Here is a 16928-nt window from a genome sequence, read left to right as displayed (position 1 = left end):
AGAGAAGCAAGTTCAGTAGGATGTGAATGTGGAGGCTCAGGGCCAGGCTGCCTGCCATTTGCTCTGCAGAACCTGGGAGCTGCTCACTCCCCACTGTTCCCCAGCTCGCTTTCTTAAAAATGATTCATTTTATGCAGTTTCTATTACGTGAGCCATAAGCTCTGTGGGGTTGGGGACCAGTCTGCTTCATTTCCAAGTGAAGTCCTGGCAGGAGAAGGCTGTCAGTGAAAATGTGCGGGACAAGTGATGGATGGAGTTCGACAAGATTGGGCGTGCCAACTTATCGGGCGAGCCCGTTAGCCATATAAGCCGTGGATGGTCTGGGGCGAGATGGGATTCGGGCAGTCACGGCTTACAGAGCTCACCTCTCCTTTTCTGTAGGACACCCTGGGGCCAAGCCAGGTGGTGGGCAGTTATTGCACCCCATCTGGCCACAGAGGGATGTGGGAACACACAGACCTGGCTTCTGGACCAAATCCTTAAGTGGCTGCCATCTTTAAAACTCAGGTTTCTGACATTGCACAGGGCTTTTCTTTTCATTGTCTCAACAAATGTGTGCTTCCAGACAGTGAATTTAAAAAACGTATTATAGACTCCATTTTTAAGACAGTTTTAGATTTATACAAAAATTGGACACACTCAGGCCCGGCGTGGTGGCTCACACCTGTAATCCTAGTACTTTGGGAGGCCGAGGCGGGTGGATCATGAGGTCAGGAGATCGAGACCATCCTGGCTCACACAGTGAAACCCCATCTCTACTAAAAATACAAAAAATTAGCCAGGCGTGGTGGCGGGCGCCTGTAGTCCCAGCTACTCGAGAGGCTGAGGCGGGAGAATGGCATGAACCCGGGAGGCGGAGCTTGCAGTGAGCCAAGACGGCGCGACTATACTCTAGCCTGGGTGACAGAGTGAGACTTCGTCTCAAAAAAAAAAAAAAAAAAAAAAAATTGGACACACTCTTCTTCCTCTTCATATATAAACATTTTCCATTCCTGCGGTACATTTGTTGCACTTGATTAGCCAATATTGATACAGTCTTAGTAACCAGAGCCCTTGGTTTACATTAGGATTCTCTCCTGGTGTTGTACATTCTGTGGGTTTAGACAAATGCAGAATGACATGCGTCCATCCTTATAGTATCAAGCAGAATAGCTTCATGACCCTAAAGAGTCTCTGTGCTCTGCCTGTTCCTCTCTCCCTCCTAATCCCTGGCTTTCACTGACCTTTTCACTGTCCCATAGTTTTGCCTTTTCCAGAATGTCACAGAGTTGAAATCATACAGTATGTGACCTTTTCAGAGTGGCTTCTTTCACTTAGTAATATGCATTTAAGTTTCCTCTTTTTGTTTTCCTGCCTTCATAGCTCATTTTTTTTTCGTCATGCTTGACATGCCATTGCAGGAATGCTGGTAGTGAGTTTGAAAGGCAGGGGCCCTGATTCTTCGCACATTTCTTGCCTGCATGTCACATGTGGAGTGAGGCAACAAGATGCATGTGTGCATTGAGTAGATACCGTGCTCGGGCGGAGATAAGTCACACCGCTCTGTTAACCATGGGGTCTCCTTGTCCGGCTGTTTCCACCATCCTGTAAGGTTTTGTCTGTGACTCCTTCTGTTTCCAAAGCCGTTTTTGTTTTGTTTTGCTTTACATTTATTTGTTTACTTATTCTCTCATCCATTCATCAAACTTTAAAGGGGCCCTGAGAGAGGATCCCTGCCCCAGACATCCGTCTGAGTCAGAGCCATGGTGGAGTAATGATGTGTCCCAGACACAGGAACGGCCATGTGTCACATACTCCCTGAGGACTGGACTGCGTAAGATAAGCAAGAGGCTATAAATAGTTGTCCTGGTAAGGGCCAAGGTAACGCCGCCGCCCACCCCAAACCACAAGTACAATTAGTCAGATCTCTGAGATTCTCTACGATTCTCCTTCCTTTGCACATTTTCAGACAACTCTATGAGAAGGCAGGTGCCAGGGATCTGGAGGGGGTAGTGCCAGAAGAAAGCTAAGGAGTGAGGTCACTCACCAGGAACTGAATCCTGTTTGCTGGCGCCTGGCTCCTGAGCGGCCCCCCAGAGCAGCGCAATGCCTGTCTGGCTCCCTTAGCCCTTGACCTGTGCCACTCTTCTGAGCTCCTCACGTGCCATCTCTTAATTCTCACCGTGACCCTGCCTGGAAGGCACTGTTGTTACCTGCAGTTTTCAGATGTGGAAACTGAGGCACAGAGAGATTAAAGGCCAAGGTCTTGTGGCTAGTAAGTGGTGGAGATCCTGCCCAAGGTGAGGTCTTTGCCCTGCAGGACTGGTGGCTCCCTGTGCCTGTTACTAACTGCCTCTCCTGACTGTGTTTGAACCGCCTCGCCTTCGTTACTTTCTTTGTCTTTCCCAGGGAGCTCTCGGTCTTCAGAGACTATGGTGGAGTCAAAGTCTCCTCTCCCCGTCTCTTGTGCGGAATGGAATAACCACGTTGACATTGCCACATTCAGACTCTTCAGTTCTACTTGTAGAAATAGTTCTAGAAAAGGTGGCCCCTTGTGTAGAGAATGCATGCCCCTGGGTGAGGATGGGAGGAGTGGGGGCTTGAAGACCACCAGGCAGAGCCTTCCACCTCCTTCCCTGGGCCCTGCTCCCAAGCTCCCCAAGCACAGACCGACTCAGAGGTTTCCATCCTTGAGGTCTACCAGTTCTTTGTGAAAGTGGGGGCTAAATTTTGTATCTATGCGTGATTTGCATTTTTCTGGAAGGGGAGGCCCCATGGTTTCCATGACATTAGCAAAAAGGACAGGGACTTTCCAAAAGTGAACAAAACTCTGGACTCTCTTAACCCTAAATCTTGTCAGTCTTGATCTGCTACAGCTTTGTGGCCAGAGTGAGGTTAGAGACAGTTTCATGCCTTTGGGAGCCTGGCTTGATTATTATGCTAATTTTTTCCTGGAGAATCCATTTGCTTATCTGTTTCTTCTCTCTTTGAAAGGTGGTGATTCCCTGCGGTGTGCAAGTCCAACTGGAACAGGTAAGCCCTTTGCATTTCTTTGGCTCCATTGTTCCATCCTGTGGGACTAAGTCCTTTCTTGAAGCTGCGCCCTCTTTGGGGATCTTTTAGCTTCCTCTAAGATCCATGCCCTCCCTTTGACCCGTAGCTTTCATTCACAAGGCTCTCTCTGAGGACCTTTGACCATGCTGCACTGGCCATTTGCATGGTTTTTTAGAGAAGAGGATCCGCTGCGCCTTTGCGGGAGCTGCCTTTCTATCAGTAATAGTTACCTTCGGGGCGAATCTCCCTGAGCCGACTTTCCTTGGCTATAAAGTGAAGACAGCACAAGTCTGTTGTCTTAGTGATAAAAACCTGGACAGTGAGGGTGCCTGGGTCGTCAGGTGGCTGTGGACAATGTAGTGCAGTGGTTTGTAGACTGACATCCAGCTCTGACAAATACTGGGGGTGTGTGTGTGTTCAAATCAGATTGAAGGTAAACACAATAGCACTTTCTCTTTGGCTTGTGATTAGGCAAATTTAAATTGCTGTCTGCTTTTCAAATGCAGCTCCTCGGAAGGTCGTGGTACCTCCTGGTGTTTTCTTTGCTTCCACCCTTTGGAGCTGAGTGGGTGAAGCTTTGTTTCTGAGGGCTTATTAGCAGCTTGCAGGATAACTGAAAGGCTCACTGTGCCTAGACAGCAGGACACAGGACCCTCTTCTCTCACTGCAAGTCAGAAGCGACTCCCTGGGAGGCAAATGGGAAGCTGCCTCTTGCTGCTGGGGAAGTGTGTGCAGGTCTGGGCCTCCCCGGTGGGGTAAGGAAACAGGTGCACCCTGTGGTTCCTCCTGGGCATCTGTCAGGTGTGTTGTTCCCTGTACTTCTCAAGTAGGGCAGGGCTTTCTGCCCTTGACTCCCCCTAGCTTCACCATACACAGAATCTGGGGTGTTCTGCCGGAGATTTGGCAGTCTTTCTGGGTTGTGAGCCTGGTGGCCTCCAGACATGGAACTGGCTAACTGGCTCTATCTTGTGGTGCAGTAGGACATCCTTCCCTAGGCTCGGCCAGCGGCGCCCGTGTGGCAGCTTCCCTGCTTTGATGAAGTCAAGATCAGATCCTGGCTCCAGTGGCTGGGCCTTGCCCTTGCCCCCTGCCCACCTGAGCCTTGGTTTCCTCCTTTACCCAGTGGGTGTGGGGGTGGCTCTCTAACCTCATCACTTGAGTGGCCGGGCCATGCCCTCGCCCCTGCCCAGCTGAGCCTCGGTTTTCTCCTTTATGCGATGGCCATAGAGGTGCTCTCTAACCTAGCTGCAGATGAGAGAAGAGGGACTACGGGGTCAGGCCTGTCACAGAAGCCTGGCCACAGGTGGGGTGCCCTTATTATGCTCCTTTTAATGCTGTCGTGTGGTGTGGTCTCTTTGCTTATGGAAGAGCAAAGTATGCATTTGAGGTCATAGGAACTTTAAAAAAAAATCTCACCCAGAAACCTAAAATATTGACAAACTGTGAGAAACATGTTGCAGCATCAAGAGCTGAGGCCACCCGGGGTGGGCGCCTGCCCGGCCGTCCTTGCTGGCCTCAGCCGTGTCCCCAGGCCTGTGGTCCACTCTCACTCCATTCCTTCTGTGGCACTCACCACCGACAAGGGGGTGGAGGAGTAGGGGGCATGGGGGAACTTGGGGGCATGTGTTTGTAGTTGGTTTTGACAGGCTGCGGTTTGTGACTGATTTCCTCAGGCTTGTCATAGGCCCCAGGAGCCAGGGGCTGAGTAACTGGGATTATATGCATGTGCCACCACGCCTGGATGATTTTTGTATTTTTAGTAGAGACAGGGTTTCATCATGTTGGCCAGGCTGGTCTCAAACTCCTGACCTCAGGTAATTCTGCCTGCCTCCTAAAGTGCTGGGATTACAAGTGTGAGCCACCATGCCCGGCCTAATTTTTGTATTTTTAGTAAAGATGGGGTTTCACTGTGTTAGCCAGGCTGGTCTTGAACTCCTGATCTCAAGTGATCTGCCTGCCTCAGCCTCTCAAAGTGCTGATTTTTTTTTTTTTAAATGTCTGCAGTTGGAGAGAAGTTGGCATGTGACAAGGAGGCGTTACAGATTCCAGGTCAGAGGAGGCATTTGATTGGTGCATTATTTATATTACCTGAGTGTATTTTACCTGCAAAAGGGATACTCATGTAGAAAACCACACACAACAACATCTCCAACCTACATCCACTTGCGGGACAGCCAGCGTGCTGTGGGAGGGAGCTGACTTGGTCCAGGAGCCAAGGTCTAGGCTCAGGCCCCTCCCGTTATATATGGCCTTGTTTTCTAACCTGTTTTCTTATCTTCAAATATGGGGGTTGCTTGGCTATGAATCTGTGGTCTCCTGTGGCTCAATTGTCCTGTTTTAGAGAAGCAGGTGCCATGGCGGTTTCCTCAGGTCACTGAAGGCATCTTGAGCTTTTTGGGCAGAAACTTGACTCATACTGTGTGTTGCTGGGGACTCAAGTCTGGGTGTCAGTCTGCCAGCATCAGGGCAACTGTTGGCTTCAAAATCTGAAACTTCATGGGCTCCTGGTCCTCATAGCTGCTGTGATAATTGTCTCATTCTCATAACAAGAAACTCATAACAAGTTTCTTTTGTGCACTTTCCCGAGAGTATCAGGAAACAATTTTTGTTAAAAAATTAAAAAAAAGTCCTCCTGGAAACCTTGTCATATTTGGAGGCTCAATTGTAAAGAAAGAATAAGGAGAAACATGTTTAATTGGATGAGTATTTTCTGCTTTAGTGGGAAGTTTTTCTCTATTTAACTAACACTTCGTTTCCCAGCATGATGACCACTAGCACTCCCCATCCCGTCCTCTCTGGCCCTCTGGCCCTCAGGCCCCAGGGTAGCCCCATGGCCTGTCTTTCCAGAAATTATAGAATTTGAAGAGAACCTGGGGTCATGGAAGATGAGGGACTTCACAGGGGCAGGCTGTGCTTGCATCCAGGTTGTAATAGCTGTTAGCTTTGTACTTTGGACACATATGTAATTTTCTAACGTATGCAACAGACTTTCAAAAGTACTACTTACACCATCACCACCACCATCATCACCACCATTACCACCGTCATCACCACAGCACTCACTAGTTAGTTACCTTTGGGGGATGCTAGGGAACCAACTCATTCTGATTTGGTAAATAAAGAGAAGCAATAGAGCATTTAACCTTTGGGAACTGTTCTTTGGAGTTTCCAAATAAAGGAAGAGGGAAAGTTGTATTGAAAGAGGAATTCCAGCTAATAAACCTTGAAAATGTGATAGGGTTAACATAGTGCCCTTTCCAAACTCCTAATAAATGACTGTCTGGCTCTAGGCTCTGGTCCTCTGTAACCTGCACTATCACAAAAGGGGAGTTAGACCACGGGTCATAGGGTTGTAAGCCTCCTTGCAGGAAGTACACAGCTGAGTCCTCACCCTAGCCAAGTCCTCACCAGAATCAAACCAGAATCAGACCCAGCCTCAGATCTATCTGCAACTGACAGGAAGTCCAGGGGCCAGGACATCTGTGAAGCCGTACTGCAGGGCTCAGCGAAATCCAGGGCAGAGGGAATTCTACTGTGTAGAAACAACCCCAGTCTTTTTCAAATACATTGCAAAAAGAGGAGAAAGAAAAAGGAACTGGGTCGGGTGCTGTGGCTCACGCCTGTAATCCCAGCACTTTGGGAGGCCGAGGCAGGCGGATCATTTGAGGTCAGGAGACCAGCCTGGCCAACATGGTGAAACCCCGTCTCTACTAAAAATACAAAAATTAGCTGGTCTTGGTGGTGCGCGTCTGTGATCCCAGCTACTTGGGAGACTGAGGCAGGAGAATGGCTTGAACCCAGGAGGCAGAGATTGCAGTGAGCTGAGATTGTACCACTGCACTCCAGCCTGGGCGACAGAGACTCCGTATCAAAAAAAAAAAGAAAGGAACTGAAGTGACATATTAAATAAACATCATAAGACTTTATTCAGACTATAACTTAGACTATAAAAATAAATCCAGACAACCCCAAAACACTTATGGCAGAGAAATTTGAACATGAATTAGATATTTTAAGGAATTATTCTTCACAATTCTGGCAGTTTGTTCTACATTTTAAAATGTTCTTGACTTTCATTTTTTTAAAATTATTATTTATTTATTTATTTATTTTTAGGTGGAGTTTCGCTCTTGTTGCCCAGGCTGGAGGGCAATGGTGTGATCTCGGCTCACAGCAACCTCCGCCTCTTGGGTTCAAGCGATTCTCCTGCCTCAGCCTCCTGAGTAGCTGGGATTACAGGCATGCACCACCACACCCAGCTAATTTTGTATTTTTAGTAGAGATGGGGTTTCTCCATGTTGGCCAGGCTTGTCTCAAACTCCTGACCTCAGGTGATCCTCCCACCTCAGCCTCCCAAAGTGCTGGGATTACAGACGTGAGCCATTGTGCCCGGCTTGACTTTTAAAGATATGTACTGAGATATTTATGGATGAAGTGATGTGATATCTAGGGTTAGCTTTAAGTGGCACAGTTGGGTGGGGGGTGTTGGTGTATGGATGCAGTTCATCTGGGGACAAGTTGGTGACTGGAAACAAAGTGGTGGGACCTGGGGCTCCTGATCCATATGTCTCTACTTCACAGGAGCATTGTGCAGGGCGCAGATGATGTGTTCAGGCACAGAGCTCAGGCTGGCTGGTCACTGTTTTTATCACATGACACACCAATGTTTTCCAAGCCAGCGTCCTTTCCCCATCTTGCAGTTAACTTCCATGACCTAATGGCTTATGACTTTCCCACAAGTCTCGTGTGTGGCATTGAGCCGTTGACATGTGGGTGATATCCCCTCAGCAGTGCTACAATGTGTCTTATTTGATGAAATGTTTCACTGAAAACCCACTGGGTTTGTCGACACATGGCGCAGAGTTCACAGGCTGCTTTGTAAAATAGTAACACTTGCTTTGTAAAGCCTCTAAAGAAATCATTCTGAATAAAGGGTTGTTTCACACTAGCCAGGTACACTTTTACTTTTTTTCCCCTGGGAAAATCGTACAACTCACTCACCGGGGAGATCAGCCTTGATAGGTTTTGTGCATGGAAGGAAATAGGGCCAAGGCGCAGGCATCCAGTGAGCACAGATTGTGATTCAAGAGAGCGAAGCACTTTGGAAAATTAGGGGAGTTAAACATGGACTTGGACTTGTATGAGGTCCTGAGCTCCCCATCATTGGTGCCATTTAAGAAGTGGCTGGAAGTTATGTTGCCGTATTCCTTCTTAGGGTGATTGGGAGACTGAGTGCGAATGATGGCAGAGGATGCAGTAATGTAGCCCGCATTGTACGTGGTGACAAGGTCGTTAGTATAAACCACACTGATGTACAAATATTTTAGGTCAGTGGATCACAGAGTGTCATCTAAGACCAGCAGCATCAACATAAACCTGGGAATTTAGAAATACAAACTCTTTGTGCCCACTCAGACCTGTTGAATCAGAAATTCTGGGATACGATCCCTAAATCTCTCTCCTAATGTGCCCTCCTGCTGGTTCTGATGCAAGCTGAAGTTTGTTCAGCCTGTTCTAGGAGATGACTTGCTGGGGTGGGGCTGCCACCCGGGACCACCTTGAGCAATCCTGGAGGTGTTGAGGGTGCTCGGGGCATAGGGTTACTGAGAACTCGGAAGCCTCTGGGGTTTGGGTGACCTGACGTTTATGATTTCCTTCCATCTGGGAAACTTGCATTCTCTGATGCCTTTCTCCTTTCCATCCCGGGCAGATGACTATTGGCTTCTGTCATACGTGCTCCAGAAAATATTCTGATGCCAGATTCCTCAATGTGTTTGCCTAGAAAATACTTTAAGCTTCTCAAGGCAAGGCATTGCCAAATCAATAGAGGTCCTCAGGTAGGGAACATAAATCTGGAAGAGAAATGCACGTCTTTAGAAGGCATCCGCAGCATGAACTTGCCACCCTGGAGCTTCCTTGTCAGGAGGAAGGATTCCTCGAAGGCTTTGCTTTCTGTAGCAGCATGAGGCATCCTAAGAATAAAGAAGTAGAGTCAGGTAGATAAAAATTATGGGTGGACTAGGCTGTGATTATGGCCCTTTTAATAATGTTAGAGTAACAGTGTATTAAGTAGGGGCATTAGAATTAGAAACTGGCAAGTTTCTAGCAATTTTAAATCTACAAATTTAAAGATTAAATTATAGTTGATTTTCATTGCTTGTGGATTCCATATTTGCAAATTAGCCTCCTGGATACAATTTATTTGTAACCTCAAAATCAATACCAAGGACAATTTTGTGATCATTTGAAGACATGAGCAAAAAGACTCAAAATTCGGGTTGTCCACCTGCATGTTCCCGTCTGACACTGAAAAAGCAAAACTCTTCCTTGTTTGAACTCGTACTGCAGACAGGCATCCTTTCCACAGTCTATTTAGTGCCACATTTCCCCCTTTTTTGTGCTTCTGTTGTTGATTATGCTGTTTAAAATGCAAGTGCATTGCTGATGTGATGTCCATTGTCCCTAAGCACAAGAGGACTGTCCTGTGCCTGCTGGAGAAAGCACATGTGTTAGACAGTCCTTCCTTCAGGTGTGAGTTACAGCACCAATGGCTGAGAGTTTCATGTTAATGAATCCACAGTATTTATTAAATTAGGGTCTCTCTTTGTCACTCAGGCCAGAGTGCTGTGGCATGATCTCTGTTCACTGCAACCTCTGCCTCCCAGGTTCAAGCAATTCTCATGCCCCAGCTTCCCGAGTAACTGGGATTACAGGCATGCACGACCACTCCCGACAATTTTTCCATTTTTAGTAGAGACGAGGTTTCACCACATTGGCCAGGCTGGTCTGGAACTCCTGACCTCAGGTGATCCACCCGCCTAGGCCTCTCAAAGTGCTGAGATTACAGGTGTGAGCCACTGCACCCGGCCAAGGTTATGCGTTGAATCGGTTGGTGAAAATGCTGTGACTAGAGCTCGAAGGACCCTAACCCTGTATTTCTCCTAGAGACAGAAGCTCAGTGTTGGTCAAATCAGTGTTTGCAACGACTTTATAGAACACGACTACCTGCAATAACGAAAATCAACTGTAATTGATTAGGGTCCATAGTAGGACAGCCCCACTGTCAGGTTTTCACTTAATGGTTCTTTCCCTGAGCTTACTATCTGAGAGAACAGATCCAAGCCCACTTTCTGGCCGCCTTCTGTGAACCTATGATAGGCAATTTGCTTACAAACTGGAGAGGCAGGGAGAAGAGAGGCACAGTGGGGAGGAATCAGGGCAGAGGGCTAACTATTCTTGGCTGTGGAGTTCTAGGGAGGTAGGAAGGTCGGTGGTCTCTCGTGGTGGAGTGAAAGCTAAGACAGACCTGGCCTGTGTCCTAGCACTCCCCTCGCTGCAAATGGCCTCAGGTGGCCAAGCCTGGTCCTGGGTTTGAACTAGATGAAGTGACAACCTGACAATGGGGCTGTCTTACTATGGACCCCTAGTCAATACCTAATCAATTACAGTAGATTCTCATTATTGGTGGTAGTCGTGTTCGATAAAGTTGCTGCAAACACTGATTTAGCCAACACTGAGCTTCTGTCTCCAGGAGAAATAAAGGGTAGGGTCCTGCGAGCTCTAGTCACAGTGTTTTCACCAACTGATCAACACATAACCTCGGCCAGGTGCAGTGGCTTATGCCTGTTTGAAAGTGGGGATGATAAGGGTTCCTTGCTCAGCAGGCTGCTACAAGGATGGAGAGAGAATACAAGCAAATCATGTTGCATTATGTCAGGAATAGAGTGGATGTGGAATAACTTGCTGTGACAATGATCGTTACTGGTATTAATACAGGGGCAAAGAGGAGGGTAATTGCTGCTTGCATGTCACTTACTATGCATTTGGCTTCACATCCAGGCAGAACCTCTCATTTAAAGGGATCAGAATTTATAAGTGATTATTGAACTGAAATATCAGTTAACTTGCAGAATCCTGAACTTTTCACTTTAGCATTCCATTGTGTCTGAAAACTGGTAAAAGTAGCCACCTGTCTTTGACGTACCATCCCACCCTGTCTTTGAGTTCTCTCCAGGGTCTGGGGTTCCCTGTCCTGTTTTTACATAGTGTACATCTACAATGAGCCATTGAAATTTCCCATTTGGGGTTCCTCAGAGTGTAAGAAAGCTTAAAGATACTTAGGAATAATCGGAGCATAGAAATCCTCTGGACTCTGCCCCAGCTGCCTTACAGAAACTTGATGAGTTTTACTGACTGCCTCACGCCAGGCTCTCAAAAACCTCAGTGTTTGCAGCAGTAACAAATCCTTTTTTGCTCACATTTCATTGATTTCTGCAGTATTTTATTAAACTCTGCAATTACAATAACTGGTACAACCGGCATTTGTAGGGTTGGGAGCAGACGCAGTGGTCATTTGGTCAGCTTTTGAGTTGACAGAAGAAACACAGTGCGGGACTGCAGAGCCCAGCCTGCTGGCTCCAGGCATGCAGTGGGCATGCAGTGCCCGGCTCCTCAGTAGTAATAATGATGTTCCTGGACAGGGGTGATGAGGAAGGCCCTGGGCCCCTTCGGTCTTCATCTAGTTCCTACTTCTGCACTGCTAGAGTCTTGGCTGACTGAGCCCCTCAGTGGGAGTGGGGACAGCCAATTCTCTAGTGCTCCATTGTGGAGCCCAGCCAGCTGGCTCAGGCCATGCATTCCATATTGTCTCACAGAACGAACAGGGAGACAGCAGATCCATGGTTGGTGGGAAGCCTGTAGAGGTGGTTTTGGAGTGACCTCATTTATGTGGTTCTTGGAGGGCAACATGCAGTTTCATTCTAAGCAGTAAGCAGAAAAGACTCACACGTGAATGTGGCTTTGCTCAGCCTGGTTCAGCTTCCAATGTACTTATTTCTCGACATACAGCACTTAATGCAGGGCTCACTGTCTTATGTTTACACCTGCCTGTGTCCCCTCATCTCACCGTAAGATTCCCAAAGGCGGGAATATTCTCTTTCCCGTTTTTTTTCAACTCCAGCATTTTCAGTGAGGCTGGACACATTCTAACAGCTGGAAAATAAATTTTGAAGTTAATTGCTCAATAAACTTATTTTCTCATGGCGGGATCTATAGATCTGTAATATTAAGTTATGTGATGCACATAAAACCTCTCTGGTTTAGAGCACATCCTCCTTCAGCTTTATTGGAAGTTACTAGGTAGAGGAAGCGCCGAAAGTAGTTGGATATCTTGTGTCTTGATGCTCCTGCTGTTCCTCCTCCTTCAATATTTTGGCACGTCCATCAAATTGTCCAATCTTCCTAGTTACGTTAACCAGTTTAACTTACTGGATTGTTTTCCCCACTGCCTCTCCCTTTTATTTAACACATTCAGAAGGAGGAGGCAATGTTTCCACGTGTGGCTAGGGGCCATTCCGGCCCCACACCTTACGCCACTCCTTGCTTTATTGCTGCTGTTCACAGTCAGCCTGGCTTCCTGCCGAGAGAGCGTGAAGTGAGGGGAGCGCAGGGTGGCAGGTGAGCATCTCCAGGCCACCTGCCCATCCTGGGAGCTGAAGGTTGCTCCTGGCAGCAGCATTTCCCAAACACCCACCAGACATCTCAGAGCTTTCAGATGGCGTCTTAGTCAGCTTAGGCTGCCAAGACAAAGCACCACCGTGTGGGGTGGCTGCAGCAATGGGCGGTTATCACCCTCAGTCCTGGAGGCTGGAAGGCTGAAATGAGGGTGTCTGCAGGGTTGGATTCTCCTGAGAGCTTTCTCATTGGCTTGTAGGTGGCTATTTTCTCCCTGTGCCCTCACATGGCTGCCCCTCTATGTGTGTCTGTGTCCTAATCTCCTCTTCTTTTTTTTTTTTTTTTGAGACGGACTCTCGTTCTGTCACCCGGGCTGGAGTGCAGTGGTGCGATCTTGGCTCACTGCAAGCTCCGCCTCCCAGGTTCACACCATTCTCCTGCCTCAGCCTCCCGAGTAGCTGGGACTACAGGCGCCCACCACCATGCACGGCTAATTTTTTGTATTTTTAGTAGAGACGGGGTTTCACCGCGTTAGCCAGGATAATCTCTTCTTTTTATAAAGACACCACTCATACTGGATTAGGGCCACCCTAATGGTGTCATTTTAACTTAATCGTTTCTTTAAAGATCCTGTTTCCAAACTGTCACCCTCTGAGGTCCTGGGCGCTAGGACTTCAACATATGGATGTTTGTGGGAATGCATTTCATTCATTAACAGATGACACCAGGCATTTTGTCAGTCTCCAATGGGGAGGAGGACGGTGCTACCTTTGCCAGATATGGTGGGTAATAAATCATAAACTTGAAGTTATGGTCTTGATTATGGAACAGATGAGTCCTCTCTTCCACTGCCCCTCCTTCATTAATCAATCAGTTTATAAATATTTATGTCCTGGGGAACCTCTGATGCACCAGGCACTGGGCCCTGTGTGGGGATGTGGAGGCCTGCCGTGGTTCTCTTGTGGGGGAATTTACATTCTAGGACACTCCAGTGGCATAGTCCACTTGGGGCCTGAGACTGACCTGGGAGGGGATGAAGGTGCTTGCAGAGAGGGTTGGAGGTGCCGTTTTCTGCTCTGCTCTGTTCTGTGGGACACTGGTTTCATAACTATCCAGACACTTCAAGTCCCTTTACCTTTGACAAGATAGTTTCTTTTTTGGAAAGGGGATAAAATATGCTTAAATAGAAAAAGATGGAATGGGTTTCATGTTTTGTATGTTTCCTCTTCTCTAGGATGATGCATGTGGTCCTGGAAGTCACAGCACTTTCTAGAGGAAGTCCTAGTGATGTGGACCCCAAGGCACATGGCATCTCTGGGTGTTTATCCCGAGGCAGCCACTAAGGATGTTAACATTTTAAACTATAGAATGTTTCTCATAGCCTCATTCATAAGAGTGGGAAATTGGAGACCAAAAAACATGCTGTTAAAGGGGGATTCGGTTCCATCTGGACAATTGAGTACTATGCCGCTGTTAAAAATTGCAGTGCAGAAGAAAATATAGTGATATGGACATAAAGCACCATTTGGCTTTTAAATAAGTATGGGCGGAAGAAAGTCGCCCATACTTATTTAGGGGTCCATCCTATTTGGCTAAAGTTGGTTATCTTGGGGTATGGGAGGGAGGGAGAGGCTGATTCTGTCTGCTTCTTTTTGTATATGTCTACTTTCTGAATTTTCTGTAACAAAGTAACTTTTATCATAAGAATGAAAGCAGGTGGTACTTGTTATTTAAAAAGCTGGTTCTCAGAGCTAGCCTCTCAAGGGCAGTGAGGCCCTGCTCTTCAGCCACAGGGGTCTACACAGGCTCCTCAGATGGCCTGGGGCCTGCATGCCTGGGGTCTGACTCCCAAGCTGCAAGCTTGAATCTGCGGGAAGGGACTGCTTGTTCCTCACGCAGAAGGCTTCGTCTGCGGTTGGCTTCTGCTCACAGGAGGCGGCTGGAGCCCCCATTTTTCACAGCTCATCCCAGCGCAGCCTGATTTTATTTCATCTTGTTTTATATTACATTTTATTATATTATCATTTTCAGATCCAATTTGTACAGGACATCTAATCTCTCTGAGATAGAAATGAGGGGGAAAAAAGCCTGGGGCATCCAGGAGGCACAGCCGTTCTAAACGTGAGCCACTGACTCATGAGGCACTTCCAGATGAAAGCCTCAGAGGTTAGAGGACACATCTGTCCCCGTCTTTAAAAGGGAAATGGATGCCCTGTGCTCAGCTAGTGAAGCTGCCCTTTGGCAGAGCCCCAGGTGACTGTCCCATGGCCTGTGTGTGGGAGTTGGGAGGAGCCGTGGGCCTTGGCCTAGAACACTGATCCTGGGCAGATGTGGCCTTAGCTGACTAACCAGATGACCTTGGACGGGCCAGTTAGATACCAAGGACATTATTTCCTCACCTGTAAGAAATTGAGTAAGATGACCCATGTTTCTGTGTAGTGTAAACTTCATGTATGTGGCATATTGACATTATTTTGGCATGAGACATATTGTCTCAATAGATTTTAGAATTGACCTGAGCAGATATACTTCCTTTTTGGTGCCTCAGACTATGTCCTCTTCCCAGAGTCTCCTGATAGACTCAAGCTTCTGCTTGTGAGCTGCTAGGAACAAGTGCAGGGTGCACCTCAGGATAGTGCTGGGTCCCTGTCATTGTCCCCCTTTTTACAGATGAGGACACTGAGGCGACAGGGCTCACTGACTATCCGGAGTACCCTGTCTGTAGGGCAGAGCTAGGATTTGAGTCGGGCTCCCTGCCTCCAAGTCCTTTCCCATGGTCCTTCAACTGTAATACGCTCTGCGGATGGCGGAGGATGGATGGAGGGCACCATAGTGTGTAGTGGTTGGAGGGGACTGATTTGGAGCTCTATAGAAATAGGCAGCATTCTAGGTGCTTGAGTGGCAGGAAACCATGGTCGTGATGGGTTTTTGATAGCTTGGGTTTCAGAAGTGGTAACGAAGTTAATTTAGTGGAGAAAGTGGGAAGATGAAAGGGAGAGTGATTAGGAGGAGTGGCCTCTTGGAGGCTGTTGAAGCTATTCGGAGTGAGAAGGGCCTGTCTCTGAGATGGGTTGCCTATCCATGACATGTGTGTGGAAGTGGGGAGGAGCTGTAGGCCCTGGCCTAGAGCACTGATCCTGGCCATATGTGGCTTCTGCTGACTAACCAGATGACCTTGGACAGGTCAATTAGATATCAAGGACATCATTTCCACACCTGTAAAAAGAGAACATTTTAGTGAGGAATTGAGTAAGATCACTCACACATCCCCACTCCGTCTTCAGGGGAATTACCCAGCTAGCTTAGAATGAATCACGGCGGGAGTGTTTATACCACAGGAATGGACAGAGGATACATCGAGGTGGTTGCCTCTCCCCTCCCCTCCCCTCCCCTCCCCTCCCTTCCCCTCCCCTTTACCAGCACACCTCCAGGGAGAATGATATGGGAAGAATTGAGCCCACATTGAATATTTTAAAAGACATTTATAAAGAGAGGTTATCATTTTCTTAAAAGAAAGGGGTAAGGTAGGGAGGAAGTTACTATGATACTGAATTGTCCTACACAATGAGAGTCCTTGGAAGACAGTCTTGTTAATGTCATTCACTAATACTCATAACCTTCAAAAGGGCTGAGAAACACTCGAGGAAGAAGAGCTGAAAGCATCCTTAAGGAATGGGGACCTGTTGTTGCCCAGTTGGTTCTCACTCTTGGAGCTCCAGATGTGGAGGGAGTTGGCTGAGGTGAGCAGCAGATGTGGGGCAGTGAATGTCTCATGGGCTGTGTTTTGTGTGTGCTTGCCGGGCCTGCACCTGTACGTGCTGGTCCTTGCACGTTCCCTGTTGCTGTCTCAGCATCATTTACCTCCTCAGCTTCAGGGGACCTGGTTCTGTTGGCCTTGTCTTCCTTCTCCTCACATCCTGAATGGATGCCCTCCTGGCCTCCATTGACTGCCCCAATAGTAATGATGTAACATAGTAGTAAAAGCTGGCACGTGTCGAGCATGTGTGGTGTTCCAGGCACAGTATTAAGCACTTTGCATGCTCACCTTGCTTGATCTTCCTAGAACTCTGCATTATGTGCCATTTCCACCCCCATTCCCCAGGTAGGGAATCTGAGGCTTCTAGAGGACGAATATCAGGGGGTTGCTGGTGAATGTTTAATAGAGGCTTTCCAGGTAAAAGCTCGGTCGGCAGTGTTTGCTGATTTCTTTGGTATAAATACTCCCCCCATTGCTGATTTCAACCTCCAACCTGATGTCTGGGAAGTGCACCCTGGGCTCCTGGAGCCTGCTGGAGCCACTCCTGATGCCACTAACAGATGAGGTCCAGGTCAGCAGCTGTCTGCTCTTGGGCCTGACATTTCCACCTATCTCGTCACTGCCCAGTGTTCCCCTTATATTAATCTTGCTGCTGCTACCACTAAACCTTGTTAAAAACATTGGG

The 16928-nt window shown here is 47.7% G+C and overlaps 1 protein-coding gene across 2 annotated transcripts in view; it reads left to right on the top strand.

Annotated features, from left to right (window-relative positions):
- Positions 1-16928, top strand: part of LOC129026176 (tensin-3-like) — a 229640-nt gene that overhangs the window by 51539 nt on the left and 161173 nt on the right. For both annotated transcript variants that reach the window (XM_063656015.1, XM_063656016.1), the window contains exon 4: positions 2974-3012. In XM_063656015.1, coding sequence (XP_063512085.1) covers positions 2974-3012 — 39 coding nt within the window. The remainder of the gene's footprint in view (positions 1-2973; positions 3013-16928) is intronic.

This window comes from Pongo pygmaeus, chromosome 19, assembly GCF_028885625.2.
Source record: "Pongo pygmaeus isolate AG05252 chromosome 19, NHGRI_mPonPyg2-v2.0_pri, whole genome shotgun sequence".
Classification (NCBI taxonomy): Eukaryota; Metazoa; Chordata; class Mammalia; order Primates; family Hominidae; genus Pongo; species Pongo pygmaeus.
Note: the sequence above shows the minus strand (reverse complement) of the source record. Positions and strands in the feature narration are given on the sequence as shown.